At 37.2% G+C, this 19,367-nt stretch overlaps 1 protein-coding gene across 1 annotated transcript in view; it reads right to left on the reverse strand.

Moving 5' to 3' along the window:
• Positions 1-409: 409 nt before the first annotated feature.
• Positions 410-19,367, reverse strand: part of FAM13C (family with sequence similarity 13 member C) — a gene marked incomplete at its 5' end in the record, with an annotated part of 115,406 nt that continues 96,448 nt past the window's right edge. Inside the window, 8 exons of the mRNA XM_084290035.1 lie at positions 410-591; positions 1,384-1,485; positions 2,608-2,807; positions 4,008-4,103; positions 12,539-12,750; positions 14,532-14,613; positions 16,025-16,163; positions 17,076-17,286. Coding sequence (XP_084146161.1) covers positions 468-591; positions 1,384-1,485; positions 2,608-2,807; positions 4,008-4,103; positions 12,539-12,750; positions 14,532-14,613; positions 16,025-16,163; positions 17,076-17,286 — 1,166 coding nt within the window. The 3' untranslated portion in view covers positions 410-467. The remainder of the gene's footprint in view (positions 592-1,383; positions 1,486-2,607; positions 2,808-4,007; positions 4,104-12,538; positions 12,751-14,531; positions 14,614-16,024; positions 16,164-17,075; positions 17,287-19,367) is intronic.

Genomic DNA, 19,367 nt, shown 5'->3' on the forward strand with positions numbered 1-19,367 from the left:
AAGCTACTGGAACTGAATGGCAACTCTATCTTGAGAACCAACAGCAATAGTTAATTACAGTGCATGTAAATCCTGCTAAGAAATGTGTGGTACATTACCAAATACTAAGATATACTAGAAACCTGGAGAGCATTTCCTCACACTTTTTAAACCTAAGAACAGGTCAAACTGAGTCTCAACCATACTTCAATGTCCTTTTAATTTCTAACATTTTCACAGTGCACTTCAAGGCTTTTCAAAAGGAAAAAAATATATATACTATAGATCACTCACCCACACTTAATATTCTCGTATATTGCTGTCCTCGCTCATCCCAGCTTGTATAATTGGTAAAGTGCATCAAAAAATCTCAGTGTGTCAAATAATTGTGCAGCAGACCAAGACCTGTAAGACAACTGCCTCATTTTTTTTTTGTTCTTGTTCTTGTATGTTTTGCTAGAGAATAACACCACGCCATTGCATTAATTTCAAATTGTTTTGGAAACATCATGCTTACTGATGAGAACCTCTAAAAGCCTGATTTTGGCTTTTGTGTGCTTGTATTCAGAGTATTCCTCTGCCATTGGTACACGATCTTCTTTTAGAGGACTCCTATTAAAAGCAAGTAAAAGTACAATCACTTCTATGACTAAACAGAGAAACAGTCTTTAAAATGAATTCTGCAGCAACTAATGAGGTTTGGGTCATATATATATTTTTTTTCCTAGCAATAGGTAAGTAAAGTTATTTTGACAGGACCAAAAAAACCAAAAACAACGTCATAGACAGAAATGAAATGGATTTCAAATATTAACTTTTCCTATATCAGGTAATTTTCTTTCTACTCAGCTATGCAAGTAAGTGTAATTGCTTCATTCTAAAATACACAGGGAAGTTATTAGGCATTGCTTTGAAAACTGTAACCAGAATACTACCTTTTCAGCAAAAGTTTGTTAAATAATAGGAGGAGGACAACCAAAAAGTGGAAAGTAATATTTATGGGTGAAAGAAACAGTAGTTACTTTTTTATATCTAGCCTTTTAGAGATAGCCAAACTTCGCAGTGAAGTCCCTAGAGATTGACATCTTCAGGAAGCCTGTTTAGCAGACTCTCTACACCTCAGGAAGATCCTGTGCTGACATGCTGTATGGTTTATGTCTAGTACAGGCATATTCTGGGGAGCTCCCCAGAGCCAGAAAGCCATCAGGGATGCCCACATCCTCAACTTAACGGGGAGCTGGCCATCTCCACAGAGACCCATCACCTCCCTGTTACCTTCCAGTTCCAGACTGCTCTTTCTTTGGCTTGATCACCTAAGAGTACCTGCTCTAGTAGAAACAAACATGTCTGCATAGGTGCCCAGAGGGGAAAAGGAGAAGGAATTTGTCAAGTTGGTTTATTTACCTTCCTGTCTGCTTGTAGAATTGTTCTTCAAACTCTCTCAGAGCCTTGCGAAGCCTTTTTTTATCTGCTCTTGTTTCTCGGAGATGTTCAAGTAGAACAGGCCTGTAAAACAGAGGCAAGACTATGAAAACCCTGTGCACCAGGAATCCCTGTAAAAGCCAGGGTTTTGGACAATAGTCAGGCTCCTGCTGTTGGCCACAGCAGGTGCTCAACTCAGTGCCCCCAAGCAATCTAACATAGCCCTCCAAGTACAGCTATCACTGCTTGTACAATCAATCACGTGATTAAACAGTTGTGTTCCTTCCCGTTTACTACTGTTAGTCTCACCCTGCTAATAAAATGAAGGCAGAGCTCTGTGGACAACATGGCAAAAGCTTTTCAGGACTGAGGCTTGTTAGTGGGCTCAGTCTTACGTGGAGCTAAGGGACTTGACAGGGCTGAGTGGCTTACATCAAACTCCTTACATTCTCTCTCTCTCAATAAATAAAGTCAATAGCAAAGCCCAAATCTGAAAAGCAACTGTTACCAAATATTACTGTGATTCAGTAATACTGCTAGTGGTACCCAGAATATTTTTTTTTTCTCTTTTAGGATATGTTTCAGCTGGTATTGTTTGGAGAATAAGTTTGTGTTTTTTTCAAGCAGAGAAATAATTCTGTTTGTCTTGATATATCCCATACTATATCTTTTTACTTAGAACACAACACACAGAAATATCTTCAAAGGACTTGTGAGCACACTGCTGCATACACAGTTGTGTTACGTAGGAAAACAAAACTTTAATTTACTCTCATTTTTGGTAGAACCTAGTCAATTTATAATGTATGCATCCAAGTGATACCAACCAAAACCTGAGAAAAAGATAATAGCCCATATGTTATGAGAACATACCTGGTCATGGAAAGCATATTCAGAGCTAAGTAATAACAGCCCATGTGCATCTTGAGACCTGTTGCCTCATGCAACCTGGAATTTTTAAATACAAATCTGGACGAGGTTTTTGTTTTGGTTTTAATGGAGAGCAGGAGAGCGTTGTTAATTTTTCTGGGTATCCAGACACCAATAAATACCCTCATTGCAAGGAATAAGATTGTACACACATGGAGTAGCCTCTCATGGACATATAATGTGTATTTCTCCTATCTAGCAAGTATAGATCATGCTTCATTTGCAAATTCTTTACAAAATATTTTAAAACATCCATGACAAAAAGACAGAACTCACATTGTTGCCTCATGTAAGTTGGACATAGACAGGGCTGTTTGTCTGAAAACTTTCTTTTCATCCAGCGGTGAAACATATGCAGGCTCGCTGTCCTCCTGAGAGTAACACAGATGCTCATCAACAGGGAGGCAAGATATTGGCCCAGATGATAGCTCATGGCTGCTTTGAGAATGGTCTTCATCTGAGTCTTCTTCTTCCTGCTTGTAAAATATAAAGCATTATCAAATTAGTCATTTACATTACAATATAACAACTAATAGCATGACAACACAAAGAATTAGATGTTAATTTCCTGGATGTATTCACTGAAAGATCACAGATATTGAAAGCTCTACCCAGTTCTACCTGAGAGTTCATGAGAACTCTCATGGGGTTTGCTGAGCTACTGGGTATTGTTCACTATGGCTAAACAGGACAGGAGCTGACCTTGTTTCCGAGTACCTCCAGCCATCGATTTTATATTTACTCATGAGTCTTTACAAGTAGAAATGATTTAAAGAGCATTCTGTATTTATGCAAACACTGCAGTCTTGCTAGAACTTGTACTGCTCTTAAATACCATCTAACACTTTTATTAAGCCCAGAAATTATGGCTATAACATGCATTGGAGGTAGACATTCTACATTCGGTTTTATAGCTACAAATGTTAACTACTAAAATAGATTGATATTGCTGTCTTCCCCATGTTCCTTCAGCCTCGTAAGAAAATTTGGGCTTTTGAAATGAGGGTTTAAATGTGAAATTGTGGAGCAAAGCTCCTAAAAACTAAGTAACACCTTCAGTTACCTTCAGTTGAATTTTGAAATGAAGTGTCCGTGTGCACTTGTTTAAGGATTTAGACCAAGATTTTCTAAGCAATCTAAAGCTTCACTGACCTCTAACAGGACAATAGTTCATAATTTTTAAAATCAACCCAACCAAATTTGAAACTCCACCACCTCTACTCACAGTGAGACCATTACTGTTAAATTACATTTATATATTATTAATCAAAGTACTATAAGTGACATTTATGTGCTACATGTTAAATAAAAGATTTTTTAAACAAAATTTAGCAGATAGTTACAGTGACAGTATAGTGCTTTATGGAAAATGACAAGTTTCATTTTATATTGCATACATCAGCTGTAGTAGAAAACTGACAGCCTTTGATCTCTTGCCCAGTGATTTGAAACAATTGCCTCCAGAACTGCTGCCTTACATTACAACCTCCGGTATGGTTGGAAGATGAATTTTACAGAGCATTTGATCTAGCTGAAATATAAACACTGTTTTAACTAATAAGCAGATTCTTTAAATAGCACTAGTCATATTGCTGCTAAATTGGCATACAGGTACAAATTAAACACTGCATTCAGCACACTGTCTTCACAATGGCTATGAATTCTTTCCAACTTACAATTGTTGTGATCAAAGATGGAGTTGCAAGAAGCTTCTTGATAATTCTATATCTGTCGTAAAGAGGCTTCATAAGGCTCTTTTCTTGTTTAGTTACCTAAGGAGAAATCATAATAAAATATACTTCTCCAAAATGAAAAATAAATAAATACATTCCTCATTTGTTCCTGTAAATCTAAGAAAATAATTAGAAAGAAATACTGATGTGTATTTTGCTTCCACAGGTATTCCATGGGAACTGTAGTATACAGCACAAAAACAATTTTGAAAAAGAAACTTAGCTTAAATCTGAGTTGTAGGTTAAGTTTCTGGTAGTTTTCTTATAATCCCAGCCAAGCATATTCAATTCAAATTAGCCTTTTGATAATGACATGGAATGATACTTGTTAAATGGCAAGGTACGGCATGGCCTGCTAGGTCAAACATTTCAAGTACTTGAGTATTCAGGAGTCAATGTTCATGCATTGTGAAAAATCCTTTTTCTGCTTCCCTGGGACAACTCTCTGATAGCGGAGACGCACCTGTTCTGTTGGCTGACCTCACCAGAATGCCTCTGCCTGGACACTCACTGTCTCTGTAAGCTGGCATCCCTGCATGTCTTAAAACCAAACATGAGCTTCCTGAGATGCTCTTTCCTGGGCCCTGCCAGCTCTGAACTGGGCACAGAGCCTGTCTGTGCTCGACACTGAGCCTGGACCTTGCTGGCCTCAGTCTCCAGCTATTCTTGGTGACCAGGATGCACACAGAATCTCCAACCCTTTCCCACAGGAAAAGACATTAATATTGATACGAATATTAAAATCTGCTTCTCTAAAATATATGATTATTTAAGTATGTGACTCTAAACGTTCAGTCTACAGATTGCTTATTTTCGGGAACAACAAAAGATGTAAAAATCTTTCCTGACTTCCATTTCCCTGCTTTAAATTCTTGCTTGCTTCTGAGCTTTCTGTGACCTTAAGTCAGAGCTGTTTGGCAGATCCAAGATTGCTGCATGGCTGCTTAGCATCACTGATCATCTCCTTCCCTTATGCAATTAGCATCTTCTTTCTCAGATGGTTAGAGCTGCCTCTACCTTGGGAAGAAAAACCCTCTCTGTACTCCATGCCACAGAGCATGCCCTATTATTTTCTTCTCTATCTTTGGATTTTCAAGTCTCAGTTGTTTTTATGTAGCACTAATAACTCATTTCTTTCTTGTTCTCCTTAGGAAAAGTCATCTCTTCAGACTCTTCCTACATATTCTCTCCATCCCTCAGCTCTCATTCAAAGCCTAAAGAGGCTTATTCATCATTAAAAATTATTTTATCCAAGATGCACAGAGATCAGATTCAGATCACAGTAATTTTGAGAGCTGTCATAGTTTTGGACGCTTGCTGGTGCCACTCCACATTTCCTCTACCACAACAATTACAAAGGAGAAACAGACATAAGAATACAGACATTCCTCCACATCAAACAGGAATTCCAGGAATTTGCATAGACACATTTTCAAATCATCATCTCACCAATGTTGGAAATTATTTGTTTTGTACCTACATTCAGCATTGAAAACCCTTTAATACAGAGTTCTTGAAATGATTTAATTAATATTTTTAAGTGCTGCTGCGAAAAAAAGGAAAACAGATGACAGGCTATTTAATTTTTTATTTCATCTCTGACGTTGCCCTGCAAACCTTTCTCAGCTGCTAAATATTCTAATCTTTTGTATGCTGTAGCACAGCTGCAGTGTGTATGAGCCAAGTCTGATGTGGATATATAATTCTCCATTTTTATCGTCAAAATCTGCAACTTCTAGTCACGAGGAGAGATACAGGACCACTCGAAACTTGCCTTTTTATTTTTTATTTTTAACATAAACCAAATTCATAAAGCAGTAGTTTATATCTGAAAATTAGTTTGAAATAACTAACATTATGTTAATCATGGAAAAATAATCTAAATATATTTAATACATGAGTCCAAAAATACTTGGTAGTGAAATTAAGTAAGTTTTAATTTACCTATCTTTCCATGGTATACTTACAGGCCGTCCATGAATACTCTCAAAATATAGTAGGCATTTCTGAAGATTGATTTTTTCCAAAGCCATTTGCTTTTTTGTCATGTCCTATTTAAAAAAGTTATGTATGAAATTACGAGTCAGGATTTCATGACAAGGGTACAGGTAGGTATTTGCTCAGTAACCTGTGCTCCCCAAATAAACATTAACACTGAATTCTGTTTCTGTGCACCCTCAGATTAACAGGGACTTGGCACTGACTTGGTAAGAATAGAGTCCAAATGTACATGACTGACGTTTTAAATGGATTGTGAATACATGTTACACACTCAAGGCCTAATACAGAGCTGAAGAAATCTATAGAGATACTTCTAACAAACAGAGTAGATTTTAGATTAGGCATTCACCAGTGAGAAATATCCTGTGTTCACTTTGTCTCACCAAAGTGGAGTCTTTGTGGCCAGAACTTGTACTCTTTCTCCTGTAGAAAGATGCAAAAATGAAAATGTACTGGAAGGTTGGAATCTTCCTGTTAACTGTCATTCTATGGTGATCTAATAGTTTATTTCCTTGATTTTTTTTTTTTGATTTTTTTTTCAAAATGACTATTCTATAAAAGCAGTTAAACAAACTTAAAATTAGGAAATGATACTAGGCTACTGAAAAAACATTGCATCCTTATCTGGAGAACTTCAAAGGGTACAAACTATGGTCTTATTCAATAAGGCAATGATCTTCATGATTTGCTGGATCAGAGCCTGTATCTGAAATATATATATATATATATGTATATATATATATATATATATATATGTATGTATCTGGGAACACTGGTTGACAAAGTCTAAAAAAGCAGAGTTTTTTACTTGACTATCACAACCAAACTGAATGTATATGGGGTGTATTTTGTGGGTTGGGTTTTGGGAAGGTGGGCTCACAAAAAAGACTGCAGCATGTGAGTGGAATGGATTGACACTGAGGACCCATGGATATCAGTACTTCAGTACTTTCCTAGAACTTCTTCTGATGCTTAGGTAATGTTTATAAATGGTTGTAGTAAATGAAAAATTAAAGAAGTACTTTTCTCCTAGGGAGAAAGCTGTTAACAAGAACAGTGTGTTACTCGCTTCTATTTGCAAGATCAGTTTGTAAATCATACAATTCTCTATCATATATTAAATATGATTTAGTTGCAACAAATTAGAACAAAATCATTCTAGACACAATACTTAAAAACTTGCAAAAATGCAAAAAGGACATTGCTCAACTTTTTAATTATTCATTGAGAAGGAGAAGTAGATTTGCCTTGGCTGGTAAGGGATGAAGAACAGAAATTTCAGCTACGCAAATGCAACCCATTTACTGAGTGGAATGATAGATTCACAACAAAATCTTTATGTTACCAAACATTGTGATACCATGGTTAAAACCCTCCAAAGCTGAACATACTAGAAGAAGGTACTATCTTTAAAATGAAAGGGAACAATAGCTCGATCAGCCAGCAGGAAATTCAGCTGGATAACGTGCATCTGTAGAACTGCTATGGAGAAGCTGCAGAAAGTGCAGCACTGTACTAGCAACGGGAGCAGCTCTGGGCTTCATCCCCAGTCTCACAGGTTTTGCTCTCCTGGACTGAATGCCTAACAACTACCGACCTCACAGGTATGGGATTCCTTCTAAAGTGAAGAATCACAAGTGATGCGGTTTATTTTTGTTCAAAATCACAATATAAAGCACTGGTAGCAGAAAAAGGAATGATGTGTTTTGGCAATGTGATTTATTAGTGGTGGTGATACAGTAATACAGGTGCCTGGTGCAATGAACACAATATTTAGCTGCTATTTCTCTCCTTCTCTCAGTTTCCTCCTCCTCCCAATAAAATCTGTTCCTGACTGGTGCACATTTGCATCTGGGTTGAAACAGCAAGGAGCACATGAAGCTAATGTAATTTTCACAGAATCACAGAATATCCTGAGTTGGAAGGGAACCAGAAGGACCATCAAGTCCAACTCCTGCCTCCACACAGAACCACCCAAACCCTATGTCTGACAGCGTTGTCCAAATGCTTCTTGAACTCTGGCAGGCTTGGTGCCATGACCACTGCCCCAGAGAGCCTGCTCCAGTGCCCGACCACCCTCTCAGTGGAGAACTTTAGGGCCCCTGCTACAGGGCCCTAAAACGGAGCCCTGTAGAACCACACTAGTGACTGCCACCAGCCTGATGTAACCCCATTTACTGGAACCCTCAGAGCCCCTGCAGTCTGTGCCAGGTCACAACAGATCTCTCTACAAGTTAGGGCCAAGTGCTCAAAGGTTTGGAGCAGAGCTCATCCACCACAGTGAAGCAATGAGCAGAAGAAAGGAGTGGGGGCGCAAGGATACCTTTCTGCAAGAAATCAATGACTAGGTTTTATTTATGGACAAACTGGAGAAGTATTTTTAATCATTAGCTTCTTCTTTTCAAATATATATGAAACCCTGAAGAAGCAATGCTTTTCAAATACCAAAGGCGAGCCTTGCAATTCATTTCATCAGGAACATGACCTTTTCTGTTTGTTGCCTGAATGCAAAAACAGTGCAGAACCTCTAATCACATTTGTTCTTAAAGATCTGCATGAGTGACTCACTCCAAAATTATCTGCCATTCACATTAAGGGAAGAGCTGCTAACTAGAATTTAGGAGTATTATAAAACAGCTACCTATTTTATTTATTGCTAGTTCTGCAATTAATACGAGATTAATTCTTTTAAAAACTATTAAGCCTGAAGTAGCTGAATGCTTAGGAGGAAACAGAGAGTGATCATTAACATTGATTTTACACATGAGAAACAATCTCAAGAGTGTTTAGCATTTGGGCTTATTTCATTAAATCATTTCATTAGCAATCTCAAGACAAGTTTGTATTCAGCTAGGCTTGAACAAAATCAGAGACAGAAACTGGAATCACAAAGTCCAGAATTGTCTGGAACATCTTAGGACTGTAAGCTGTACACAGCAACGAGAAATTCAATGCTAATTTAGACAAAACCTGCTTTATAGCCCATGAAAATATTGACTGAAATGGGTCTATAATGAGAGGACAGATACATAAATGTAAACAATCTAAGAAAATATATAAAGAAACCACCAGCTCCCATAGACATACTAGGAGCTAGTGATAGTACAAGTCGTTGCCCCTTTTTGGGTTACGGAATCATTCACAGGTCAATCTCTATTTTCCCTAAGTCTCCTAATTGAATAACTTTACTCGGGCTTTTGGGGGAGGAGAGTGTAGGGGATGTTTTGTTCTGAGAACCACATTCTGCTATTTCATATTCAAATTTTGTGATTTGTCATTTTTAGACATACTGGATCATTCGGGATCTTATATCCCTTCTGTGTCTCCCACTTTCCTCACATTTTTGACTTTTTGTTTTCTGTTAGGATGACTGTTGAATATCTGATGAATAAAATGTTCCCCCAAAGTGATTTCACATCTTTCGCCTAAAAATGAAAATTCTGTGATCTATGAATCCCATTGTCAATTCTGGTCGGTGAAATATTTACCAAGCCCAGTTTCACAAGTCGCATTAAATTATTCTCTGCATCTTCCTTAAAGACACACTCTCCCATTTCTATTTTAGCAGGGCCTTAGACGCTTTCCATGGTAGAACTTCAGGAGAGATCTAGGCAGTCTTGTATAGACACACTATAATTGCCCCACATTACTAATCTTGAAAATAAAAACAACCCTTCCCCCCCCAAAAGGAAAAAAAGAAAACAAACAAACAAAGAAACAAACAAACAACAAAAAAAAACTGAAAAGCTACTATTTAGATTGCTATTAATCCAGTTCACATTCTGGTACAGGATCTAAAAGTTATATAAAAAATAAAATGTTTTACATAAAGATTATCTACAATAACAGCACAGCTGCATGCAGCTTAAATGAAGCCTTTGATCTTTTCTGTAACCAGCTGACATCCTTGATTCATTTCGCATCACCACCGCTGTGAAGCTCTTTCTCCCCCTAAACTCGCAGATCACTCATAAATAAAAATCTATCATATTAATGTGAAACATAAGGACCTACTGAAATACATTATCTTGAAATAAATCAATTCAACTTAATATTAATCCTTTTCAAGCCTCTGGTCCGTAGTGATTCTATATAACTATTATCAAACACTTTTACTATCAAATGGATAATTCTTTCTACACAAATTTGCTCTACAGGAATGCTGGAAGAAAATAAATTAAAATGTGCAAATGGACCTTAAAAAAATTGAAAATATTAACTATTGCAAAAAATTCATGTACATTACAAAATTCTTCGTGAGAAACTTTGAAGACAGCACTGCCATTGCACTGAATTAGGATGTTCTCAATTGGAAAGTAAAGAGAAGTCCAGTTGATCAATGACTGAGTGGGACTAAGACCCACAGCCAACTTACTCTCTTCCATGTAAAAGAGGTTTTTTTAGAAAGTATTTCCTCATTGACATCTCTTTTGGAGTCATCCATAGAACAAAATTTTTAACAACTAAAAATATTTTCATTGAGTCTGTACTGTTGGAGCTTTAGGACTATATACAGAATTGGATGTTTTGTTGTTGTCTTTTGTTTTCTTACAACACTTTTTCCATTACAGGTTTTCAAAAAATTCAGTTTATAAAACGAAAGAATTAAAAAGCCTGTCATGTATGCAGAACTCAATATTTCAGTTACAGAGCATGGCATAGTTTTGCACGGTTCTAATTTTTAATACAATAACTGGGTGTTAAGAACCAAGAATAAAATCAAAACAAAATAAATTTAAAATTAGCTCTGCTGCGTACCTTCTGCTATTGAAATTGAACCAACAACATTTCTTAGTGTTAGAATGTTCCAGGATAGTTAAGCATTTTGTTCTTCTACACTCCTCTTTGTCTCTCTCAACCTCTCCCCCCTTTTTCTTTCAGCAGCCACATTTTCTAGATGTTACTGTCAATGTTTGGATTTCAAGAACCTTTGGGAACAGAATTTGTTGTCATGTTTAGATATACAGCACTAGGCATAGCAACCTCATTTGGTGGTAAAAAATAGTAAAACTAAACTAAACTAAACTACTCCTAATGAAAAATATGTATTGCAGAACAACAGATTTACACAGATCCTAAAATGCCCCAGTAGTATGGAGGTACAGCAGAATTTTAAACTAGGTACTAGTTTGAAAAAAAAAGTAATTAGATGCCCAGCACATCTCATGGAATATGAAATTGTCTCTTAAACTAAGGAGAACAATTAAGAATGTGGAAGAGAGGGGCAATATCAACACAAGTAAAGTACCAGATCAGAAGGGCAGAGCAGCCTGGATGGTTGTGCTATTCATGTGTTCTTAATGCACAGTTTCAGCTTTTCTCAGGTACGAGGGGACTTTACTGTCAAAATTACTTTGCACATGTTTCTAATTCCTCTGCTTCAAAAATATTTGGAAGAGATCCACCAAACAGACCTGCTGGTTTATTTGTCTACTACGGAGGCACCTTTGGGTCCCATGTAGGAACCAAAGCTGAAGCCACCCTGCCTGCCATTAGAAGATGCTTGGGAGCATAGCCAACAAGCAGTCTGATTTGGGTTTGAATGCAACTTCTAAAACTAGTTTACTGGAGGAGAAGTCTTGGTCCCTTATTCCTGCTAAGGCTCCTCAGGAAGAATAGCACAGAGCTATTCCTTTAAAAGCAAAGCCACTGCCTCAGGCAAGCCTTGGGGGAACACAGAGTTGACACTTCAGGAACATTTTTAGACACGCAGTGTCCGTGGACTCAAAATAGGATCACATTTGCAGTCACCATCTCTGATGCATCAGAATACACACTTCACATGCCTAAAGCCTCAGCTACACAGGTTACTACAACATGTGGCAAATGGTTCTTTACCTGCATCTCTGTGTAAAAAGTGCTTAGCACTATTCAAAAAAACCTTCCGCAACTGATTTTCTGTGCAACTCTTCACAGAAGAATCACTTCAGAAAACTGTACTAGAGCTCCCATCTCGTTAGAGAGAAAATGCACTGCAGTGCCAGAGGGCACAGGATGCACACCCACCAGCATACGCATTTTGAAAATGCTTGCTCAAATGTGCTTAAAGCCTTTTCCCAGCTCCCATTCCCTCTTCAAAGCCTTTGCCATTTTCAGCCCTCATCAGAGAGCCTGACATGTTCCCACTTGGAAGGCAGAAACCTATACCCATCAAGATAAATTAGTGCCCTTAACTTCCTGCTTCGGGAGATCCTCTGCAGGAGAAGCAGGAGCAGCAGCTGCTGTGCCTCAATACATTACCAGTATTGATTCAACAGAGAGAGGAGTAACTTTTCAAATGCTTTTTCCCGTGACAGTGAGAATTTGCTAGCTAGCAGCAGGTATCTCCATCTCCCACGAGTAACACAGCCGTTATCTTAGGCTGTAAGCAACACAGTCATGTTGTCATACAGTAGGCTAACACAGCCACACAGCAGCTAGTATCTGCCTCAGATGATAAAGCTCTGAAAGAAAGAGTCAGATTTGCTAAATACCTTAATAGTCTCTGGAATGTTGAAGTGTTGCCTTTTCTCCTTCAGTCGTCTCAGTACACCGTCCATGGTTTCTTCTACAGATGGAGCTGGTTCCACGCTTGTGGCCTCCCGCGTCCCAGTCTCCTTGGAGGTCCCAGTACTTTCACAATGATCATTTCTTTGGGGTGCTCTGGAGGTACGGTTTTGTTCTTCTGACATTCGGAGTTTCAACTCTGAAAGGCAAATTATTTGGCAAGTAAATAGGTGAGAAATATTTGCAAAGAAGTTTCCCATAACACCGTAAGAAAAAAGCATCCCAACTTTTTGCATAGAATTATTACACCACAGCTGTGTCGGAAAGTAATTCTGCTTTGCTTCAGCATGGAACACCTTGCATCTGGTTAAAGCGAAATCCAGTGAAGGATGAGATGTATCTAGATCAATGACACTTAAGAAAGCACATAGTTAACCTCTCCAAACCCATCCTTGACATAAAAGGTGTAAGTTACCATGAAGGAGGACTGAAGAGGCACTGGGTTAATGCGTGCAGTCAGGGTAGGAATCAGCACAGAATTTTGGTTGGAATAAGGGTAGGAAAAAGACTCAAAAGGACAAACAGAGCTTCACAGTAATTATAGAAGGCTTGTTTTCTTCAGGGGGTAAGGATGTGGAAGCAGAGATATCTCACTCCCCCACGTAGCTCCCATAAAAGCAGGCTTTCTTTCTAGCTCATACCTGGCTGGTGCAGGACCTTGGACAAGGCAGAAAATTGCTCGCCCCACACCTGTTAAATTTACTGAAATCTATGCAGTAATGTTTTTGTTTGTTTGTTTGTTTTAGCCGTGACAGTCTAAGGACACAGGCCAAGCTTGCAGGGAAAAGTATTAATTTTTATTAAACTCAAAGAGGTAGGAAGAATGGATGAGCCTCACGGTCTTGAGAAAAAGACTTATGAGAACTTGAGTGGTTTTCCATTTCAATTGTACCTGTCTCATGGATGTTACAAATCTTACTTCACTTAAAATCAGTGTTATTATTCAGGATAATACAATCAAGGGTGTTCACAGGATGGCTGAGTCAGAGAGATAACTTTCAGAAAGTAAAATACGCTGTTTGGCCACATCCTCTCATTTGCCCTTCCTGAATTTATAACCCAAGGTTCAAGGAAAAAAGAATCTAATAACTATGCAGCCTTAGGAGAACTTTCCAGCAGAAATTAACTAAATGATGAGTTTTAATTATTTATTCACCAAAACAACAACGTCTACATCTACATCCTCAACTATTTCCAAAACACATATGAAACATAATATTAGGATTTAATTAGCAGTGAGAATTCATTTATAATGGGAAAAAAACAAACAAACAAACAAAAAACCACATAGATAATTTATAAATAGCCTTTAAAAAAATCAATCAATCCTGGCTATATTTTCTCTGAGGGCAAGCACATTATATTCCCAAAGACATTAATGGAGCTGTGTGCAGACAGTCAAGGGCAAAATTTGAGCCCCAAGACCAAATCAAATAGCAGAGAAAAATCTGTTTTTATGATCAAATAAATAAAAGCTTTAGAGCTATGTAACCTCAGTCCTAAAGAAACTTTTTGCTCCTCCTGTACAAAGAAGCTTTTACCTCTGTCATTCAGTATTTTACATTAATTGTAGTGACCTTGCAACAGCATACATAGAAAATATTCTCAATAACATTGCCTTTTATATAAATGTTGACATTTATGAGGGACAGATCACGTCTTTTCCCCTTCCCCTTTTTACCCTTGTTATGAGGATTGACTGACCTAATGTTAACCCCTGCCACCGGGAATCAAGGCAAGTCATGTCACCTAATACCTTTGTTGTCATTAAGAGACTTATTGTCATGCACTAGTGAAAAATAAGCCAAGCATTAAGAATAGAAAACTAACTTTAAAACATTCCAGGTGCATTCATGCTGCTTCCATGTATGCTTCTGTATGCTTTCCATACAGAAAGCGAAATGAGATGCTATTATGTACCTTTGAGCTGCTTGCGACCTTTGGCCAAATCATTCATCCATTTTAGAACTTCAGGATTTGAAGTTTTGTCACCATGTGAAGGCTGAATGTAAAATAAAAAGGAAGAAAAAAGGGAAGTAAGGATTACACAATCAGAAAAAAAAAAAAAAAACAGGCACAAACGCATTAAAACCTATCCACATACTGTGCTAAAATATCCATAGTTCCAGCTCCACTATACCATAGTGTTGCACAGACCGTTTGGCTTGGTCATGGCATGAGTTTATCATGGCTTATCACTCCTCATTGTGGCACAGCACTACAGGTCTGAGTATTTTGGCTCTGATTCTAAAAAAAAACATTTCATTGACTAATTGGATAAGTAACCTCAGTGACTTCAAAAGGACTGGTCAAATACCTAATGTTGGTCAGGTTCCTAGGTGATGTGCAGGATGTTAACTGAATGAAGCACCTTGCAGGGATAAGCCTTAACTGCTTCACAACAGGGATTCTCTTGGGAAACAACACTTTAAACATTTCAACTGAACTGCTTAACTAATTAAGTGGAAAACAAACAAACAAAAACCAAACATGCAACGGAGTGATTTCAAAAGCAAACAACAACAAAAGGTTTGTATATCATTTTTTTCTTTCCATTTAGAATGCTTCCAGATTAAAATCAATTTACACTGCAATTTCAAAACTCAGATATTTTAAACGGCAAAGAAATTTTGCAAAATAAAGCCTCTGAAATAACTTTTTTCACATTTTGATGACTATTTCAATATGAAATTTTACTCCTAGGAGTATATGATGACCACAGGGCAGTACAATTCACAGATGTACGTTTAGGTTTGTAGGCATTAGTGAGATCACAAAGTAATAATACAATTTGCTCCATTTTCATTTTAACATGGTTATATCACAAATTTTCTTGTTTCATACTGTATACATCTTAGCTTCGTGGATATTTTATATGTTTATACGACACAATTCACATTACACAGAACTAGCTTGATGATGACCAATGATCTTCAATATACTGCACAGAGCCTCAAACATCTCCCATCAGTAACACCTCACAATTCCTATTTCTCTTATTTCTTACGTCAACTTCTATTGGACATTATGCTTTGGAGGTTTACAGGAATCTGCCTGAAAGAAGGAATCTGCATAGCAGAACAAAAGTTTCCAAGCAATTAACTTCATCCACAAAGTAAATAAGTAACTTTTCACCTTTTCAACCATTTCGGTTTACAAGTCTATCAGCTATGTTTAACTGATTTGTACTTCTCACACAGCTAGAAGATGCATATTTTCTAACAAAGATAATCCAAAGGAAATGCAAATCAGTCTCTGCACTACTGAATATACTGAAAGATGATGAAATACATTCCCTCATTAATTATTTTCCAATTTCATAATTTGTTTTGCATAATTTTAAATACACTGGGATTCCTGCCTGCCTTTTGCAGTATTTCCTTTTTCAATCATCTTTTCAATGATTATCTTACCAGGTATTTTTTTTCTTGCTCAAACTTTTCTTCATACTTTCTGATTTTTCTCTTCAGACTCTGAAGATGCTTGGTAAGTTGTGCTATTGTTTGTGGTTCTTTGCACTCTTCACAGTTACATCTAGAAGAACTTCTTGGTCTGAAAAAGCCAAACACATAGCAGATTGATTAAAAAAAAAAAAACAGCTAAAACGGACTGTGCCTTTTTTCAGGCATACTTAACACTTTCTTAGCACTTTGGAATTGGCAGGTAGATTCTTTCATAGGTTTAGTTTTAGTTTTACAAAGTAAACATAAAATAATTGCTTTTGCTTGAGGTTACCCCTAGGATACAGTAATAGGTTTACTATATTTCTCTCTCTCTCTCTCTCTCTTAATTGTGGGATTTTTGAATATTTTTCAAGTTTAATTTAGTAGGTCACAAACTGATCCAGTACTTCCATTTAAGAGCAGCATCTTACTTCGCATATCTTCCAAGGACAATAAGATGATTTGTAGAAGTAAACCCAGGGAGTTTATTACTGGGAATAAGCATTTTGAAAGCAATTTAGTTTCTGATTTTTTTAAGTGAATAGGTCTGATTATTATTTATACACATTTGACTGAGTTATGTACGTAAGCTTTTATGAAAGTGTGGTTCCTGACTGAAACTCACACCCTGGTTTTTGATATGGACTGTTCATATATTCTATGACTTCCCTCCTACCTAGTGAATGACACAAGCTATAGTTTTATTACAGATGAATTTTTTATTATTTAGTACCTTGATAATTCCCTCTACCTTAAGTTCACTTATGAAACTACTAAATAACCTTTAAAACTGTCATTGCTAACTTTAATTAACAAAGACTTCAAACAACGCTGTACTGTGTTATTACTGAAAATGCTAGATCCCATTTCCAGTATTGCAAATTAACCACGTTGAAATACTGTATAATATGAAAGTTTCTTATATATGACATAGAAGTAACTGAGAAACTCGAAGAGTCAGAGATCACGCATTGTACAAAAATTACTTAAAATATGTAAGAATTAAAATATATTTTCTTACGTCATGAAAGGTTGAGCACTTGGTGGAGAAGGGGCAGACTCTGTGTCTAGATTAAATCTCTGGCTTTGGCTAAAGATAGAGCAGCGCGGTGACAAAAGAGGATTGTCTCCATCAGTAATGTGATACAGGAGCCGACTGGTCCCTAGGGAGTGATGTTCTTGTGGGCTGCTGTCCATGTCACTCTGCCAGTCTCTCTGTGCTGGTAAAGGCTCTAGAAAACAAACAAACAAACAAAAACATAAAACAATATGGATTGAAGGTCATTCACAAGATATTAGTTACTCAGATAAATACAAATCTATACATACAGAAATATTAAAAGACTAAGTAGTCAAAGTAAACATAGCAAATAGTTGAACAAAGTACCATGTGCAGGTTGAACATAGTACTGAGGATGAGAAAATAGAAAGGACAGTTACTGACTTGACATACAGTATCTTTAAATTCCAGAAGAGAAGGTAGGTGGGTGTATTTGTAAACTATGGAGTATAATATAAAGATGAAGAGTTTCCCAGAAAAGAAGCATTAATTAAAATTTTATAAATCTCTTTGCTTTAGAAAGCCACATTCCTGAAGCCAGAAGATAAATATACAAAACAAGCTTAATTTTGTAATTTAGCATTTTGTCCCTTGGTCAAGAGAAAACCAGAACAGAAATACAGGATTTCCTGATGCTAAGGATCTCTAGTGTTACTTGCAGTATCCTGGAGAATTTCATTAAGTTTTGCCAATAACATACATACGGGTCTGAAGAACACTGGATATGAAACAGCAATAACAAAAAATAACATTCACAGTAGTTATTCAAGGTAACATACAGTGACTGCTACTTGGACGAGTCACGCTAACAATACTATGTTAATATTGTCTTTGACTATCAATGGAAACCTCACCTCAGGTGTTCCAAAGGTAAGATTTTTTTAATAGAAATGGTCAAGCTAGACATCAAAATAAGTTATTCTGGTCTGAAAAAGTAGGAACTGGTGAACCTTATCACACTGATTGTACTCATGGCTAACAAGGAAGCTGATGGGCACATTACAGAGCCTACCTCCATGGAATACCAAGTGTTCATCTTCCCTTGACTGTTCCTGGGTATACTAATAGGGAGGACCACTGAATCTTCTTCCTCACCATTCAGTGGGTAAAATGGGTGAAGATAATCTAACCTAGTTGATATTTTCTCTATCAGATAATTCTGCTTGAAAACAGATTATACTCCTATGGAGAAACTCCATATCCTCATAAAAAGTTCTCCCTATGAGACCAAAAGGTATATATTAAAGCAAAGAAAGTGCTCCTTTCTTTGTCATACATCTTTCCTCTAGATACTTCCTGCTCTGTAGGTCAAATTCACCTCTCCAAGATATGAGAGCAACTCCCAAAAGTTCTAAACAGTGTATGAGATTCAAGTCCTTCCTGAGATAGATCCAGAAAGACATCTGGGAGAAGGCAAGGATATAATATTGTACCAGTCAAAGGAAATTATTTACACAGACAACATACAGTAATAAAGACTAGAATAAAAGCTGTTCTGCAAACAAAAGTGTTGTTTTCCAGCGTTTGAACTCTGATTTCCAGTGGACTGAGGATTTCTCCTTTTCAGGAGGCATTCTGTATTACTGATAAACCATACAGTCACAGACATCTGCCCCTTTGCACATTTACAACCAGGCCATTTTAGTGGGCCAAACCCAGTCTCGGAAATTACAAAACAGGACACCCTCAAAGCTAAACACTTCTGCAAGGTAAATGCAAAGGATGAGTAGTGGCTGGAGCAACCCCAGTGTAAAATGAAACAGAGCTGCACAACATTTGAGGAGGTCCTTTTATCCAGCTAGCAAGATGAAAAGGAGACAACCTGCCTGCCAGGTAGATTTCCCAAAGGCCAAGGCCCTTCCTCTTCCTTGGCACCAGGTCCTCCTGACAGCATCACTCTACTAAAGCTTGCAGACTAAGGAAACTATACCACTTTGGTATGGACCCAAGAACTTAGTCCCTACCATACTATACCACAGACGCATTGAATGCAAAACTCTAACTTATAATCTGCTTTTCTTTTTTCCCTTTAAAAAACCTTGCTTAATAATCCCCCTTGCAATTCTGTATAGTCTTATTTTGCCAGCTCTAATTCAAGTTTTTTTTCCATATCCAAAAGTAAACTGGAAATTGGTGATATTTCTCAGCAAGAGTTACTGTTAATCACTTAAAATTAACTGTTCTGGCTTCATTCACCACACATATAAAAACATATGTTTTTTGAATTTTTTGTTGTCTGGGACATGAAACAAC

Source organism: Netta rufina (genome assembly GCF_964035555.1).
Source record: "Netta rufina genome assembly, chromosome: 7".
NCBI classification, from domain to species: Eukaryota; Metazoa; Chordata; class Aves; order Anseriformes; family Anatidae; genus Netta; species Netta rufina.